Source organism: Myodes glareolus, chromosome 11 (assembly GCF_982192425.1).
Source record: "Myodes glareolus chromosome 11, mMyoGla1.1, whole genome shotgun sequence".
In the NCBI taxonomy this organism is placed as follows: Eukaryota; Metazoa; Chordata; class Mammalia; order Rodentia; family Cricetidae; genus Myodes; species Myodes glareolus.
In genome coordinates this window covers 89,598,191-89,616,373 of record NC_142036.1, presented here as the reverse complement: position 1 = coordinate 89,616,373, position 18,183 = coordinate 89,598,191, and the positions used below count along the sequence as shown (strand labels likewise).

The window sequence follows — 18,183 nt, the reverse complement described above, 5'->3', positions numbered from 1 at the left end:
ACTTTCTATATAATTCTACTGTCATTCACAGGGAATTGAACCTTATTCATTTTAATAACTATACTGTTTTTACATAAGAATATCTTTATTTCTGAGTTCAGTTTATTTGTTCAGAACCATTGTGCTTTTACTTTCTCGGTAGTCGTTCACAGAGATAAAGAATGTAGTGATAAAGTACGTGTGGCTGATTTGAGCAAATGGTGAATGGATTTTCTTTCTCATTTTATTATATTACCTCTAAATTTAAATTTTCTTAAAAATTAAGGATTATAAAAATATATGAGTATACTGCGAAGAACTAACTTTAAGATGCGGATAGAAATGGACACATTTCTACATAAATACAACGTTTTGCTTCTTTGCTTAGAATTAGAAAACATGATCCTTATTCCCATAGCTTTTGAAGAAACTGAGTCTGTTGTTTAAGCTCTTATCAAAAATCAGTCAGCCCAGACACTTTTTTTTTTATGAAGACACTTTATTTTATGAAGAATTCAAGGAAGAGCTCATTCTATTATCCCCACCCAGCCAACCCAGACTAAAGTTAGTCTCTTACACCTTAATGGTAAGCACAGATGATGAGGAAAATTATAATTCAGTCCTACTCAGAAGATATTAAATACCACAACAGAACTCAGCAGTGTCACTGTCTTGATATAGAAGATGATTTGACAGTTGATTTGTATGGATATATAACAAAAATTGCATTAAAGATGAGACATTAGAGCTTTTCAGTTAGATATTTGGAATGCCAGCTCCGTATTTGATTATTTTTCTGCAGGGGGCAAGGTTCAAGAGAGAGTTTCACTGTGTTACCCTGACTGTCTTGGAACTCACTCTGTAGACCAGGCTGGCCTCAAACTCAAAGTTCAGCCTGCCTCTGCTTCCTGAGTGCTGGGATTAAAGAAGTGCACCACCATGCCTGGCTCCTCATTTGATTCTTGGTTAGCAAATATTTTCTCACACTGTGCCTCTCTTTTTACTTTATTGACTATTGTCTCTTTATGTGTATATGTGTATTAGGTACATGTGTGTATATTTGTGTTTTGTTCATTCGTTGACGTGTGTGTGTGTGTGTCTGCCCAAATTACTGGCTTAAGTCTCATCTCATCTGACATGGAGTGCTGACTTGGATCAGCAGTATTTTAGGAGCCTAAGTAGCTGGATGACAAAAGGCAGAATTTGAGATTGGAGAGAACTTTTTATTTATTTTTTTATTGTAGTTTTGGAGACAATGAAATTGTAAAAACCAAACCACTTGGAAAATATATCTCAAGCTTGACAGCAGACAGACAAGCACATCACTGTCAAGTAATTAATTGTAGTAAACACAACGTAGTACTTCAAAAGCTAAGGTGCCATGTCAGGGCAGCAATACTGCACTACAGAACCCCAGGCAAACTGGCATTTGGTAAGGTGTGTGCCTATCTTGCTCTATAGTGGTTCTAGCTTCCTTGGCCCAAGTTGTTTACTTTTAGGCCTCCTTGTTCCTAGAGGATTACCTCTATAAGGCTCTGTGAATTCAGGGCGCTGAGTGGGTACTAATGGATTTGGACTTTTATTCTGTGAAATCTAGGATTTCCCAAACCTAGTACTTCTTAACAGTTCCTGTTTGGTTATTTACTCTTAGCTACTGGCTTGAGTGATAGTCAAACCCCTTTGCTCTTCATGAGCATGTGTCACCTTGCTGTAGACGTCAGTGAAGGAAGCTGTTTCCCATGCACAGTGTGACAATGCCCTGCTTCTTCGGGGGCTTCCAGAATAACAGAATTTGAAGAAATGGACTTTCCTATCTTGACAACCAGAAAGTACAAGAAACCTTTAAAAGTTATTCACATTACTCTCCCTCCCATATCTTCAGTCCACTTCGTGCCCTTGCATTTAAGACTGTAAAGGAAACCTTTTCCTCCTCTGAATTACTAGCTGACTGGGTTTTGTTTCAGAGCATATGCAGGGTGGTGTGGTGACTCTGGTAAACAAGAGCTTGGTAACAGACACACCTCTGTCACTATAACCAGCAGGTTGAAGAAACCTGCCCGCTTAGATGTCTGTGTAGTAAGAACCTGATCCTTTGGTACAAGAGCAGTTTCTACTGCCAGAATAAACACTTGCATGAGAAATTCTAGGATCTAGAATTCTCCCCTGTGCTATCCAGACATTAGCACCAGCTTCTTCACTCTCTAAGATCTAGATGCAAAGGAACTGGTGTCCAGAGGTGAGTGGCTCTGCCTGTAACTTACCATGTCCTCATTCATAAACATGCTTAACTGATTAACCTTCCATTCTTCCTTTTAAATAGTCTGCCTTCGGCACCATTGTTACTGACAAATAATCTTGTTTTCCGATGGTTGACAAGATGGTTTCCTTCATCTTCCTGGTCATTGTTGGAATGAGGTGCATGTGGCCATCCACACACTTGGCCACGCAGCTGTTCAGCTGTTCCTTTACCTGCAGGTCCTTACTTTCTATATCCATTAAGTCTTTGGCTTTGTCATTGCAGTACATGGTGCATCAGGCCAGGCAGTCCTAGAATCTTTCCTGCTCACTGGTCACCAAGACCTGGGCTTGGTGCATTGGTTTACCTGCCACATAGATGCTTGGTCATTTTCACAGCAGTTGGCACTGTACCCAAACATGAGGCCCTACGTCTTCTGATGTTCTTTCTTCACAATGATGTCCACAACCTCCTGCACTTGAGCTGCTGCACCTCCGCCATGGTAACCCTGTCCTGCACCGTGCCAGTGCCCTGTTTACCTAATTTTTACACCTTTTTTCTTTGTCAGAGTTGCTGAAACTTAACCCCTGATGGTTATTTTTCATCAAAGAGAATTTTTTTCTTTGCTTCATATTTGCAAAGCCAGAATTTCTTTGCTTTGAATTCAGAAGATGATTAAGAGCTAATTTAAAATTCATATCCATTTGGCGTCTTTGATCGCCTGCAGGCCTCCTCATTCCTGACACAATTTCTCCACAGAGATCTCTGACACAGACTTTTCCCTAAGTCATTTGCATCCTCTTTCTTTTGATCTTAGCCTGACTCCACTGCTTCTCTCTGACTTCTTCTCAGCCAGCCACTTGGCTTAGACATACATGGTGTCCCTTGCCATCCTCACTTCATACCTCTGTCTGGAAGGTAGAAGGACGTTCATTCTGCCCCCCCCCCCCCGTTCCTTCTTGTTGACGGAACTTTCTGTCCTACTAGCAGCTCCCAAATAAACACAGTGAAGCTTGTATTAGTTACAAATGCTCAGCCAGTAACTCAGACTTGTTACTAGCTAACGCTTGCATTAGCCCATATTTCTTGCCTACACTTTGCCATGTGGCTTGGTACCCTTTCTCATATGGCTTACCCATCTCACCTCTCTCATCTACTCCATCCTTCCAAGCTCTGCCTTTCTTCCTCTTAGCATTCTCAGTTTAGCCTTCTGCCTAACTTTATCCAGTTCAGCTATTGGCCAGTCAGATTCCTTATTAAAAAAAAATTACAGTGACTTATATTCACACAATGTAAAGGAATATTCCACATTTCCCCCTTTTTGTCTAATTAAAAGGAAGGTTTTTACTTTAGTATGATAAAGTTATATACAACAAAAACAGTTATGAAGTATAAGAATTACAATTACAATATCTAGTTCATTTATATTTGGCAAAATTGGAGAACATACTCTATTATACATCTTATCTTGGTGACTCTAAAGTTTTATACCTAATTTACCTTTTATCATAACTAATGAAATTTTAACTATAACTATCTAATCTTCAACACCCCAGAAGGGTGAAATGTTATCTAACAACAGGGATACCTGGCTGTCTGGACAGTCAACCTAGGTCCTTATGTAACATTGGGACAACCAACTTTCTCATATAAGCCTAGTATATCTGACAGCCATTTCTGAGAAGCAAGGAATTTTGAAGGATTGTCTTACCTGTCTTGGCAAAGTTTACCAGTCACCTTTTTTGTGTTCTGCTGGTCCAGTTTAGACAGTATGTTGCTAGCAGTTGAGGCAACGGCAGTTTCTCTCCCCAAATGGTTAGTTTTGGGTCATAAAGAAAGCAAACTCCATATGTAGTTCTTTGATGCCCATCATCTTCTTTGAAGTAGATTGGTACTGCCAGAAGCAGACACTGTCATGAAAAGCCTTAAGTTATTAAATATATTAAATGCCATAATCTGTAGGTCTTGGAAATATTTGAAAACCTTCTATCTATCTAAATATATCTGTTTCTAACCTTGAAAACATACCTAACATGACTATAAGTCTGACTATTATAGATGACAATTAATCTCTATTTCTTAATTATATATTACAGTTTTATTTCAGCTATATAAACATAATACACTAAACAAGAGTAGAAACATACAGCATAGCAAAATTAAACTTTAAATTTGTATCAATAAACACAAATTAATACCGATGTAAAATATTTTTAGATCAATTGTTGTTTTTTGGTTTGAAATTGATTCAATAATTTACCCTTTTATCACATCATTTCTATATCATATCTTCCTTTTTTAACTTTAGAAAGAGATCTTTCAATTTAACTCTTTTGTTTACTCTTTTTTTTCACTATGACCAACAACTTGAAACAAATCCCCTTAAATGATAATAAACATTCATAACCCATGTTTGGGGAATGTGCGTGTTGTTCTCTAGACTACTTGTTTGGGGGCACAGGTAATCTTTAGGGGAAACTTGAGAAAATCAGAATAATTGTTAGGTCTTGGCTGGGCTGTTTTGTGAGGGGGATCATCTCACTCAGCAGCTTTGGAACTGTTGTGGATGCTGGATCACCTGGTCCCTCAGTTTTATTGGTGTCTGGTCCCCTTGTTCTGAAAACATATAGATGTTAAAGGTAACATACATTACAAGTTTGGAATATGTGGTAAATACAAGTCAACTAAATATGTTTTTTAGTTTTATGTTTGAGTAGGTAAAATATACATATCACGCATCCTGTAGTTCTTTTAGGTTTATTTCTTTATGCTTATTAGCCTGGATTTTCAGGGAGTCTTCCTTAGTTAGACCTAATCATCTAACTTTGAACGAATCTACAGCCTTTCATTTCCTGTGGAAATAAAAACATAACCTCTTCCCCAAAGTAGCCTACCTTTTGAAGTGAAGATATTTTTTAAATATATAGGGTAGTTTAATCTAGCACCTTTTATAATAAAATATTGCTTAGCTGATATTACCCCTTAATTAACAGTCAAAAAATTCAGAGACAACCTAATAACATACAGAATCCGGATTCTCTGTATATTTTCCGTCTTTACATGGCTTATTTATTTTATATTATTTTACTTCATTTTTGAAGGACGTCATTATTTTAAAACTGTATTTTTTATGACTGTCTTTACCTTCTCCTTTCTCTCACAAACCTGTGTATATTTTTACGCACACTGTAACCCATAGAGATTTTTTTCTGTCTGAATCTCTCTCTATTGCATATCTATAATCCTTTTCTGATCATATGAACCTTTAAACTGGTAAGTAGCTTGGCTTGGACCAAAGCCTCTGTTTTGGTGACTGTCTCTGCCAAGCTTCATGGCAGAGGTACTGATGAGAGCCACAATTACTGCCCTAATTCTGGGGAGTTTTTGGAGCTGCATGATTTTTGCTAACACTGAGTTGGGAAACTTCTCTTAAAGGAGCAGTTATTAAGAAGCAGTGCTTGACTCTATTTCGTGTGTTTAGAATCCTTTTTAAAGCTTTGTCAAATCTTATGTGGAATGTTCTTACCTGAGAGTGGGTGCCATTTGTTGATGGGAGTTTCTGTCTTGCCTGCAGTTTCTAAATAAACACCCTGAGGTTTATGTTAATTACAGATGCTCGGGCAATGGCTCAGGCTTGTTACTACCTAACTCTTATATTTTAAATTAACCAATATTTCTTATATACACTTTGCCATGTGGCTCAGTACCTATTTTCACTACTGCTTGCCCATCTTGCTTCTCTCTGCATCTGCTTGCTACTCCCCAGCTCCCCCCTTCTTCCTCCTGGAATTCTCAGTTTAGCTCTCCTGACTAACTTTAGCCTGATCAGCTATTGGTCAATCAGCTTCTTTATTTAACCAATCACAGCGTCATATAGTCACACAGTGTGGTGCGCCCCTTGACCAGCAAGGAAGAACGACCACTAAGTCGAGGATCCTTCTCAAATCACACTTTATTGGAGCCTCTTGGTTGAAGGGAGAGCGGGAAGCAAGAGAGAGCAGGAAGCAAGAGAGAACGAGAAGTGAAAGAGAACAAGAAGAGAGAAAGAGAAAGCGAGAGAGAGAGAAAGCCAAGCGGCATCTGCTTATAAAGGGTGAAGGAACTTGGGTACCGTCCTGATTGGTGAATACCAGTCTTCTGATGCCCGAAGCCTCGGGATTGGCCAGGGACAAGGCTCAATTGCGCATGTACAGGCAAAGGGCGCTCAGCCCCACGCGGCAATACCAAATAAGGACTTGTTTACCTCCAAGCTGCAGGACCACCAGCGCCATCTTGTAATGGCGATAATCGGATGGCTCCTTACAACACAGCATAAAGGATTATTCTACAATTCTGATAATCCTTCTGATACAATTACTTCTCTTCAATCTCTTCTAATAGTAGCTTTTCCTTTCTCTCCCTTTCATTGTTTACATCTGAAAACAAAAACTCCCACAACTGGTTTCTTAGTCAGGATTCTATACAGGAAGAAACAGAACTAATCAAATAAGTGTGTGTGTGTGTGTGTGTGTGTGTGTGTGAGAGAGAGAGAGAGAGAGAGAGAGAGAGAGAGAGAGAGAGAGAGAGAGAGAGAGAAACTTATAGGCTGTGGTCCAGGTAGTTTGACAGTGGCTGTCTCCTGATGGAAAGTCAAGGAAGCCAGTAGTTGTTTAGGTCACAGAAATTCTGGAGAATTCCTAGAAAACTGCTCCTCTTCAGTCTACATTAGAATTTCAAAGAAGTAGGTTCTCATACCATCAGGGGAATGCCTCAACAAAGGATAGATGAACTTACCAGTAAAAGTATGGGCAAACATGTAAAAAACAAAAGCTTTCTTTTCCTGTGTGTGTGTGTGTGTGTGTGTGTGTGTGTGTGTGGTCTCCCACCAACAGGTGTGACCTAGATTTAGGGTGGATCTTCACACCTTGAACGATGCAGTCAAGAACATCTCTAGTAGGCATGCTCATCTGCATAAGTTTTGGTTGCTTACAAATGTAGTCATGCTGACAGTCAATGTTAGCTATCACAGGTCCACCTTTGTCAACCTGGCATGTCATCACATCTCTTTATGTCATACGTAGTTTCTAAATTAAAAGAATAACTAGGCCATAATTCTTCCTAGCATGATATAACTATCTATATGCAACCACAAATGCATTATTTATTTTAGAATAGATGTATAGATGTCAATGTCCATTGTGGAATGCTTTGTCTTTTAATGTCTCATAATTTAAATATGATAACCGCTGATACTGTTTCAATCAGTGACATATGATAAATAAAGAAAACATAATATCTGCTTAAAACGTGTATATATATACATATATATATATGTATATATATATATATATGCACAAACACATTCTTAACAAAATAGAATAGAAGTACTCATTTCACTTACAATCCTTGTTTCTGCAGCTGGCCTTAGCTGGTATTTTTAACTACCTCCTTCTACTACCTATTCTATATTTCCTCTACCTTCAACTGGCACATTATCGGGCCTTGCTTTTTTTTCCTGGAGGAGTAACTCATACTTTTTTTCCTGAAGGGTCTGCCGTGCCTTTTGTCATTTTGTTTGGATTTTCGTTTGTAGTAGTTTCCAGTTGACTTTAATCACAAGACATGGTAACACCAAAAGACTCACACTAAAGGTAACACACTAAAGGTTCTCCTGCACTCCAGACATAGATCTCCCTACCTCCATTGTGCAGAAGAAATCCAATTTCCCCTGGCAGTTGGATCAGTCCTCCTAACAGTGTTGGTCCTTTCTTTGCCTGTTGGTTTATGGGCATCAGAAGACCTAAGTAGCAAATCTCAAGCTTCCAGTTAAATGGAATGTTTGTTGTGCCTCAGGCATAAATGCTCCCCTATCTGGGACCCCAATTTCTGTGCTCGTAGAGCTTAAGGTTTGTCACTATCGGTAATAGTGAGTGACAGAAATAATGAGTGAGAAACCATTTCTCTTTCCACCTCTTTGAATTATGAACTGGTAAATCTTACCTATGAGAGAAACTGTGCTTTATATTGGATGCTAATTCAAAGCTTATACCACCTCCTAGAATACCCTGTCCCAGCCCTTCAGGGTACTGTCAGGTAATTAGTACTATTACTGTCTTCAAAAGGCCATTCCAACATTCTATCAGGCCAGCTGCTTCAGGGTGGATGGAAACATGGTAAGATCAGTAGAGTCAATGAGCATGGGCCTACAGCTTTACTTCTCTGGCTATGAAGTGTGTTGCTTGGTCAGAATCGATGCTGTGTGGCATACTGTAGAAGTGGATGAGACATTCTGCAAGTCTGCCAGTGATAGTTGAAGCTGAACATTTTGTGAAGGATAGGCAAACCTACTTCTGTTTTAATTCTTCTTCTGACCCTGTTTTTTGTAGTTCATATATGAAATGTCAAGAATGATGAAACAATCCGTTCAAAATAGAACAAGTTTTCCTCATTCTGCATTCAAGTTTTTCTCACTTCAAAGTCTATAATTCGCTATACTGAATGGAAGAATTATTCCTTATATTAATACACAAACAGGTGATGGTTGCTTAAGATAACCTAAGAACAACCTTACATTATTATTTATTGAGGAAATAACTATTGTTTGCTAAAATCTTTATGCTAATTTTTATTTAGTTTATCAATTCCTGAAGTTTACAATTCTAAATTGATTTATTCAACAGTAGCCTCAGAAGTTGTATCTTCATTTTTGCCCTAGAAAAGTAAGATATGAAATCATATAAAATTAAAACTCTTTTTGGGAAACAAAAGCTGAAATGGAGCCTTTGATGGACTTGAGATCTGTAGTGGTCAACCCATGAAGGAGATGAAAGCAGACAAAAAGATCACATGTAACAAATGCGGCAAGCAAGGGCAGGAAGGAAAGCATAAAAGGCAATGATGAAAGCCTTAACAGCCTGTTGTGCCAGCACGCCCCTGCAATGGTTTCTTAGCAAATGCAAAGTAAAAATAGAATTTCAGTATTGTATTTTAAGATCACATCTGAAAGCAAACAATATCTAAGGAGTGAAATGGAATGGTCTGTGGAACAGAGACAGTTTCAACAGTCAAAGATGGGAAATGAAATAAACTCTTCCCAGAAAATATAATTAGCTTATTAGTTAAAATATTAATTTTATTCATATTATTTCAGTTATCAAATGTTGACAATATTTTATTATTCATTATAACATGTAAAAATCCTTCATATTATCTACAGAGAGAAAATATCTGAGTCTATGAAAATTTTCCCCCTAAAATATGTTTTGGACCATTTTTTTTCACCTAACAAGAAAATTTGCTCGCATTGATAAACATGTAATGGTACTTTGAAAATAGACATCTGCATCCTTCCACATACATGCATACCTCAAAAAGTCAAAGTTGGATCACTTTTAAGAATGTAAATATAAAATTTTCAGCTGTCAAAGCAATTTGATTTTAATAGTATGTTCAGACCAGACCTGGTGAAACATGCCCATAATGACAACACTCTGGAGCCTGAGGTAGAGGAATTGTGGTGAGCTCAAGGCCCATATGGTCTGCTTCATGAATCCCTGTTTCGAAAGAACCAAAAAGAGAAAATTTATTCTTGCTTTTCTTGTGTTGGTCAGAAATTTGAAATTACTGTCTTTGAGTTGAAGTCATGGTGTGTGTATACAAGGACTATACTGTCTTCTGAGACTCAATAACATATTAAAATAATAATGGAGATTTTATTCTAAAGTAGGTAGTAGGAGCCTGTCATCAGTGTGATTTCTTAACATTAAGATTTATTCTTAACATTCATTCTTAATGTTAAGAAATCTATTAATACTTTAATGTCTCTAATAAGAAAATATATATACATTTGATTTGGTGCATAAAGAGAAACAAACCTTAATATATAGGATTATTATTTTAAATTTGTAGAAACTCATCATAATTTTTTTTGTTTTAGTTTGTTTGATTTGTATTTTGTTCTTACTGCATAGCCCAAACTGGCTTGAAATACACTATTCTTTTGCCTTAGCCTTCTGGGTACTGGGATCACAAACATGGACCACCATTCCCTGTAAATACTTTATATGTGTATGTGTGAGATAGAAGTGTACATGTGTGCATGCAGATGTAGAGGCCAGAGGTCAATCTCATCAGGTTTTATTTATCACTTTTCACCTATTTTTGGAGACAGTCTCTGAACTCAAGAGGTAGGGATTTTGGCTAAATTTGCTGGCCATCAGCACCAGGTTCTGAATTTCTCTGCCTCCCGTGCTGGGGCTGCACATGCTTGTACAGTAAGTACATGCCCATTGATATGCTGTTATTCCAGGCTTGTTGACATAAATGTATGAAATCTCAGGAATCTGAATAGATTTCTGTCATTGTATATTATATAAGAAATCAACTCTGATTTTCTATTTTCTTATATATAATGTTCATATACATAAACACAAAATCATTAGTATTAAAGCAAAAAACAAATAATATCAAAAATGCAAATGTTCTTAAGTTTGAAGCAACAAATAAGTCTTTCTCATTGATTACCTTTTTCACCTTATAGCATTTAAATTATAATTTAATTTTTATGGCACTCATATTTCATTGTTTATGCAGCCATTTCTAGGGGAGACTGTCTCACAGCAGACTTCCTGATATTCTAACTCTTAAAGTCTTTCAAGATATTCCTTGACCAATAGAGTCTGAGGTTGTGATATAGTTGTATCTGTTAAAGCTCGATTCTCCATGATTTGTTGATCTCTGCATTGTTGTTTCATTTTGGTTTTCTGTGATCGTCTTCATTTGCTTTAAAGAGAGGCTTGTTTGTTTGTTTGGTTTTTTTTGAGACATGGTTACTCTGTGTAGCCCTGGTTGCTTTGGAACTCACTCTGTAAACCATGCTGGCCCTGAACTTACAGGGATCTGCCTGCCTCTGCCTCCCAAGTGCCAATGCTCGGATTAAAGGCATGCACCACCACCTACTGGAAAAAGAGGCCTTTTTGATGAGGGTTGGTGCTGCACTTACCTGTGGGTGTAAAGGTGAGCTGTAGTGCATATTTAAGGATTATACTGGTCTGTCTGTGATCTCATTAACCCTAGGAAGCTGGCTAGGTTTCCAGTACCAGGCAGATTTCCCTACTTTTAAGTGGACCTTAAGTCTAGGTAGATCACAGTTGGCTGTCACTGACATGAATACCCATCTATCACCATGCTGGTGATTGCTGTGGTTCATAGGTGCTGCACAACGTGAGACTTTTGATTGCTTCCCTCCATTGGCAACTTGCACAGTATTTTCTGGAACCATGGAAGCTAGACACCAAGCTGGAGGAGTTCAAGTCAGATCCAGCCTGAATCATTTGAGTCCTATGTTCTAAATGTGCAATGTCTTCAGTGGTAGAGGCCCATCCTCAACCCCTGAGAGACAATCGTGGGCTACATTAATAATCTATATTGTTTGGCATTTACTTGGGTTACTCTGAACAAATACTTGAAAGGAGATTTCTCATGCTTGGCACTGGAGTTTTCTAGTTCTTGTGGGGAGCATTGTCAGCCCAAGTGGCTTAACTTTCTTTAGTGTGTGTCTGTGTGTCTCTGTGTGTGTATGTATGTGCGCACCTATGTGTATTTTATATAATTTTAGGTAAATATAATTCCTTAAGGCTTTACCAAGCAACCTTGGTAGGACTTGTTTTCCGTCCCTCCATCTCCTGCACTGAGAGCTCTTATCCTCTAGTGATTGGGATTCTGTAGGTTGCTTTCACTTCGTGGCTTCTGTGGGTAATAGCATAGTGAGTCCAATGGGTATATAAAATCTCTTTCAGAGAGAGAGAGATAAGTGTTCAGAAGGACGATCAGTAAACCATGTGGCAATTCTATTTTAACATTTTGATGGGCATGGGCCAAGAGCATGACACAAGGATCTGGGAATTCTGACGCCACCTGCCTCCCTTCTTGCCAAAAGAAACTGGCATACCAGCATGCACTGCCACACCCAGCTTTTATGTGGTTTTTGAAATCTCAGGTCCTCCTGCTTATGTGAAGAAAACTTTGCCCACTGAATCATCTCTACAGCCCTCTTAACTTGATAGTATCCAATACATGTGATGCCTACAGTACGTCACTCTCCTGTCGACAGGGCACATGAGCTCTGTTTTCTGAATATCCGTGCTAAAACTTGTTATGTTTGGCTTTGCTGGTTTTTCTTTTGTTTTCTTGTTTGTTGTCACATGTAGCCGTGTGAGCCTAGAACATCCAAGGTGTATGGGGATGACTGAACTCCTGATCATTCGTGCTGAAATTGCATACTTCTATGTTACCTTGTTTGGATAGTGGCCATACTAATGGGGGTAAGGTGCATCTGTGATTTTGATTTGCATTTCCCTGACATTTCCTGATGTTGACACTTTGTCCTACAGATTAAATAATTATATAATTTACATTAGAATGGTAAATTCATTTATTCTAAGGAGATTTTTATGGACTATTTAGAGTTTCTACATTTTAGATAAGTAGTATTGCCGTGATCAATGTGAGAGGGAATGTTGCACATATACCACGGAGTATGTTGATGTTATTTCTTTCCATTCCTAGAGTTTTGAATTTTTTAAATTATAAAAATATATTGAGATTTGTTTAACACTTTCTGTGTACCAAGAGTAAGGATCCTGCAATTTTTGTCTTTTTTCTTAATTAATGAATCATACTTCTTTAGTATAGAAAAACATCTTTAAGATACAGGAGAGCTGAACATGGTGCATCACTCTTGCAATCCCAGCTCTAGACGTGGAGGCAGGGGATCTACAACTTGATGCCACCCTGATCTACACAGTGAGTTCCAGATTAGCATTAGTTGTGAAGAGAGTTTCAAAAAAAGAAAGTATATGATATATGAGAGACAACAGAATATGTGAATAAATGAATCCTAGGAATTTGAATAGATTTCTGTCATTGTTTATTGTGTACGGAATCAACTCCAATTTTTATTTTTCTTATATGTAATTTTTCATATGCATAAATGGAAAGTCTTTAGTATTAATTCTAAAAATGCATTTGTGCATAAGTAGGAAACTACAAATGAGCTTTTCAACTTGGCATTTAAATTATGTTTTAAATTTTATTGCACTGCTAGTCTTTTATTATTAGAACATATTTTCTATAGTTACTTAAAATCATATGAAATAAGTATTTTTGCACTTCAAAACTAGTCAAATATCAGCAATTTGATGTATGACAGACATACAGAAGGACCGTAATATAGTTGTTAATTTCTCATAGAATGTAACTTTATTCTAAAATTAAAATATTTTTTCTTTTTTTAATTGAACTTATTTTGAGTTTTTTATTTATATGTATGGACATTTTGTCTGCATGTGCAGTGTGCACCATGTGCATGCCATGTCTTTGGAGGCCAGCAGAAGGCATTGAACCCCAACCATGCGAATACAAGGCTCTCTGGAAGAACAGTCATTGCTCTTCACTGCTGAGCCATCTCTCCAGCACTTCCATTTTCTTTTCTAACAAATTCTCTGTACCAATACTTGCCTTTCCTTTCCAGTGACTATTTATAAAACATTCTCAAAATTGAATACAATCACAGTGGTGATTTTAATTAGTAGTGCTCCCGTCATCATCTTTTTATCTTTGATCTGAGTGTGTGTGCTTTGGACTTGGCTTTATCTTCTGCAACCCCACAAATTCCTTGTGTATATGAAAGGGTGAAGACATTAATAGCTAACATTAATTGAGGGTTTATTACATGTTGTATTGACCCAAGACTTTTATTAACTTCTGTAATCTTCATAATAGTGCAGAAGTGATGGTTCTTCTGCCAGCCCATCTTACAGATGAGGAGATGAGGGCTGAGAATGTCCATACTCCTTCTCAATGAATGGGGCTAATGAGTAGCAGAACAGTTTAGGATGACAACTAATTACTTGAATGTAAAACAAAACTTGAGTCTTCTCTCTCTTTCTATTTGGTTACTTCATTATTTACGTGTATGAATAAATATCTGTGAGTGAATGCCACATGTGTGTTGGTACCCGAGAGCAGGAGTTACCTGTAGTTGTGAACCACCTGGTATGAGTGCTGGGAACCTCGTGGATCTTCTCGAAGAGCAGCCAGTGCTCGTAACTGTGAGTGTCTCCTGCCTTTGTTGCACATCTTGAAATAAACAAATGTTCTCCTTTTTGCCTCACAGGATGGACAGCCTGAAATTTTGTACATGTTTTGGAGTGCAGTTACCCAGGCACTTACTTCTCACTTTCATGCAGCAACAAACTGTAAGTTTACCATCATTTTGGATTCATTTCAAATGTTTAGTTGCCTTAAAATTTGATGTTAAGCTTTTGCTGTATTGCTTTATAAAACAATTTTTTTAATTATTATTCTACCACTCCATACTGGGTGGCGGTGGTACATGCCTTTAATCCCAGCCCTGGAAAGGCAGAGACAGTTAGGTCTCTGTGGGTTAGAGGCCAGTCTGATCTACAAAGTGAGTTCTAGAACACCTAGGACTGTTACACATAAACACTCTGATTTGAAAAACCAAACCAAACAAACAAACAACCCTCCTGTCATTTCTTTCAGACTTTTTTTTTTTTTTTGAGACAGGGTTTCACTATGTTATGTTGCCCTGGCTGTCCTGGATCTCACTCTGTAGTCCAGGCTGGCATTGAACTCACAGAGATCTGCCTACCTCTGCCTCCCAAGTGCTGGGATTAAAGGCGTGAATCACTACCACCCAGTTTAGAATAATATTCTTAGTTGAACTGAACATGTCCTGTGTGGATAGTATAAAGCAATTGATGTTAAAGTTTTAGTTAATTTTTTATTAGGGTGAATTATTTTTTTAAACGAAGATGTAAAAATTAAGATTTGATTTAAATAAAGAGATCTGAATTGTGCATCACAAGTTGATCCTTAGAATCTGATTCACTCGGGCCTATCAGATAGCTCAGCAAGTAAAGGCACTTGCCACTCTAGTTTGGTGATCTAAGTTTTATTACAGGATCTTGCATGATTTTGTGTGGAGTGCTGAGCTAAATAAGGTGTATTGCTTTTTTTTTTTTTTTAAAAAAAAGGTAGCAGGAACTGTCTCTTCAGAGTTGTCCTCTGATACCCACATGCACACTGTGGAATGCACACCCCAGCTCTGACTGTATACATACAATAATAACAAAATAAAGTTAAAGAAATAAATTAGGATTCACAAAACTCTTCTTGTTGTTTTTATTTCTTTGAGACAGGACCTCAATATAGAACTCGGGATGACTTTGAACTATGGCAGAGTAGCTAGGAAGAGTGAAATAGTGAATTAACTGATAGAAACAGATGCAGCCAAACATTAGGCAGAGCTCAGGAATGCATCAGGAGAGGGTGACACAGGGGTCCAGGACACCGCAAGAAAACTCACAGAATCGGCTAAGCTGGACTCCTAGGGGCTCATGGACACTGAGCCGACAAGCAGGAAGCCTGCATGGGATTGACCCACACACCTCTCATATGTGACAGTTGTATAGCTTGGTCCTCTTGTGGGACTCCTAACAGTGGGAACAGGTGCTGTCTCTGACTTTTTTCCTGGCTTTTGGAGCCCTACCTCTCTCATAGTGGCTCACCTTGCTCAGTCTTACTGCGTGGACTGCAACTTGATATGCCATGTTTTGTTGATACTCATGGGAGACCTGCCCTTTCCTGAACAGAAAGGGAGGGGAAGCGAAGTGTGGGGCAGGGGGACTGTGACTGGGATGTAAAATTAGTTAAGTAATTGGTTAAAAAAGAGAGAGATGTGTGAGAGTTTATCACCCCTGAGGCTCCTTGGCAAGATCATCATGCTAGGAAGAGAAAACGAACACTGTCTGAGTTTTATCTTGACGGCAATCATTGTCAAATATCAAAAATGTACTCTATTACTTTTTTTTACAAGTTATTTAAAATATAGGGTTGAAATGGACAGGTTCTTTTCCTTTCATTAGTCTCTTTTATTTTTTTAACTTTTTATTTTATTTTATATGCATAAACACTCTGATAGAAGCATTCCATGACTCACATCTGGAACTCCAAGAACAACTTTTGAAAGTTGATTTTCTCCATCTTCTATGTGGGTTCCTGGAATTAAACTCAAGACATCAGTCTCATAGGCCAAGCCCTTTCCCTCACTGCACCATCATCCTGGCCATAATTTATCTGTTAATATTTTTTTTCAGAATGATATCTACTCCCCCAGAGCCTTTAGCATACAGGGAAATCTTAAACTTTTTAAACACAATATTTTTATTTTTTGGAAAAGTCTTAAACTCATACATTTTAGAATATTGTTTATTACTGACTGGCTCAGCACATTTTTCTCATGGAAATTGTATAACAGTTCCGTAAGGTAAACTTACCTCAGTTCCCCCTCCCCACACAAGGAGCTGGTGCTCTAGGCAGCAGGGCTGTCTAGCAGTGCCCTGTTTGGCACTGTTGTATTGCTCTTACTCCCAGTTATTTGTGGATTATATTTTCCTACTTTTTTTGTGCAAGCATATTTCTCTTGTGTATCAGACACCGAATCCCACCTTGCTTGGTGCTGGTGCCTTTGCTCCTTTAAATACCCCTGCCATCTGTTGCAGCAACTCAGATACGAATTGAATCTTTGGGGTCTTGTTTTAAGAGTTAGGACTTACTATTTCCTGCTACTGAGGCAGAACTGCTAGCACCTTTCCACATACTAAAAGTTCACTATGAAGATCCTAGCCAGGAACAGGAATTATTTATTCCCAGTCTGTGTGACGAACAGATATCTTCCCTCTAATGATTGGGGTGGCTGTTCATCCTGCTAGAGGTTTCATAACACAAATGATGATAGAGTTTTGCCTCATTCTCTGGGCAAACCCTCTGTTGGCCTCTTGAGTGTCTGTACCTCTCCCTTCTCTGGTACATCCTTCCATGATCTAATATGCTGGTCTGTTACCCCTTCCCTGTGTTATGGCCTGGAAATTCCTTCCCAAAGTAAATGGGCAGATAGCCAATGTTTCCTGTCTCTCAGAGATCATATCATTTGTTCTGTGATGTGAAATGTCTTGGAAACCATTGTTTCATAGATTGCATCATTTCTGTATTTCATATAGGACGATCAGTCTTGCCCTTTTGTACCATCTTGATCAATCAGAAACATAAGTCCCTAATCTAGTTTTATTACCACCACAACTGTTATTATTTGTTACATTTGTTTATTTATCTATTTGTGCATGCTTGTGCCTGCGTGTGTGTATGTGTGTGTACATGCACGCCAATGTACTTTATGTGAAGGTCAAAGTATGCCTTGTGTGAGTGTGGGAGCTAGTTCTCTCTTGCCATGTCTTAGGTACCAAACATAGATCTCCAAGTTTGGCAACAAGTTCTTTTTCCTGTTGAGCCTTCTCACAGGACTCCTAATTTAGTTTCTAAAGCAATGATAACGATACTGTTGGTGTGTGTGTGTGTGTGTGTGTGTGTGTAAGAGAGAGAGAGGACAGACCACACACACACACACACACACACACACACACACACACACACACACGGCGGGGGGGGCGGGGAGAGAAAGAGCTTGCCTCTCATCTTTGTCTGCCTGTCTTACTGTCTTTAGCCATTATAGATCTTGGTACTTGCCATCTATCCCACTTTCCCTCATTTTGTTCACTCTGAGCAATCGGCCCTCTGGAGGGAAGACAGTGTCTCATGAAGAAACTCAAATTCTGATACCTTTCTTTCAAAGTAGAGCCCCGGATCCTCCCCTTGACCTTCAGCTACATAGAGTTTCCTCCTTTTCTAGTTGTGCATTTGCTCTTGCTCAATTTGGTTTTGAGAAAACACTTATCAGCATGTTGGTACTTTCCTTTCTGTGTTGGAAATCTTCTGATTTTTTCTCCTTGGATGTAAACTTACATTTTCCAGTCTAATTAAAACTGAAATAAGAGTTCTTTTTAGTTACTGTTTGTTCTCCTTTTATCATCTTATCTATATTTCTCTTGAGAGTGATTTCTTTTTTTGTC

The 18,183-nt window shown here is 38.2% G+C and overlaps 1 protein-coding gene and 1 pseudogene across 1 annotated transcript in view; one reads left to right on the top strand and one right to left on the bottom strand.

Moving 5' to 3' along the window:
• Cog5 (component of oligomeric golgi complex 5) overlaps positions 1–18,183 on the top strand; it is a 266,865-nt gene that overhangs the window by 165,852 nt on the left and 82,830 nt on the right. The window contains exon 11 of the mRNA XM_048415841.3: positions 14,370–14,451. Coding sequence (XP_048271798.2) covers positions 14,370–14,451 — 82 coding nt within the window. The remainder of the gene's footprint in view (positions 1–14,369; positions 14,452–18,183) is intronic.
• Positions 2,272–2,716, bottom strand: LOC125387885 (TIM double twin CX3C motif protein pseudogene; annotated as a pseudogene).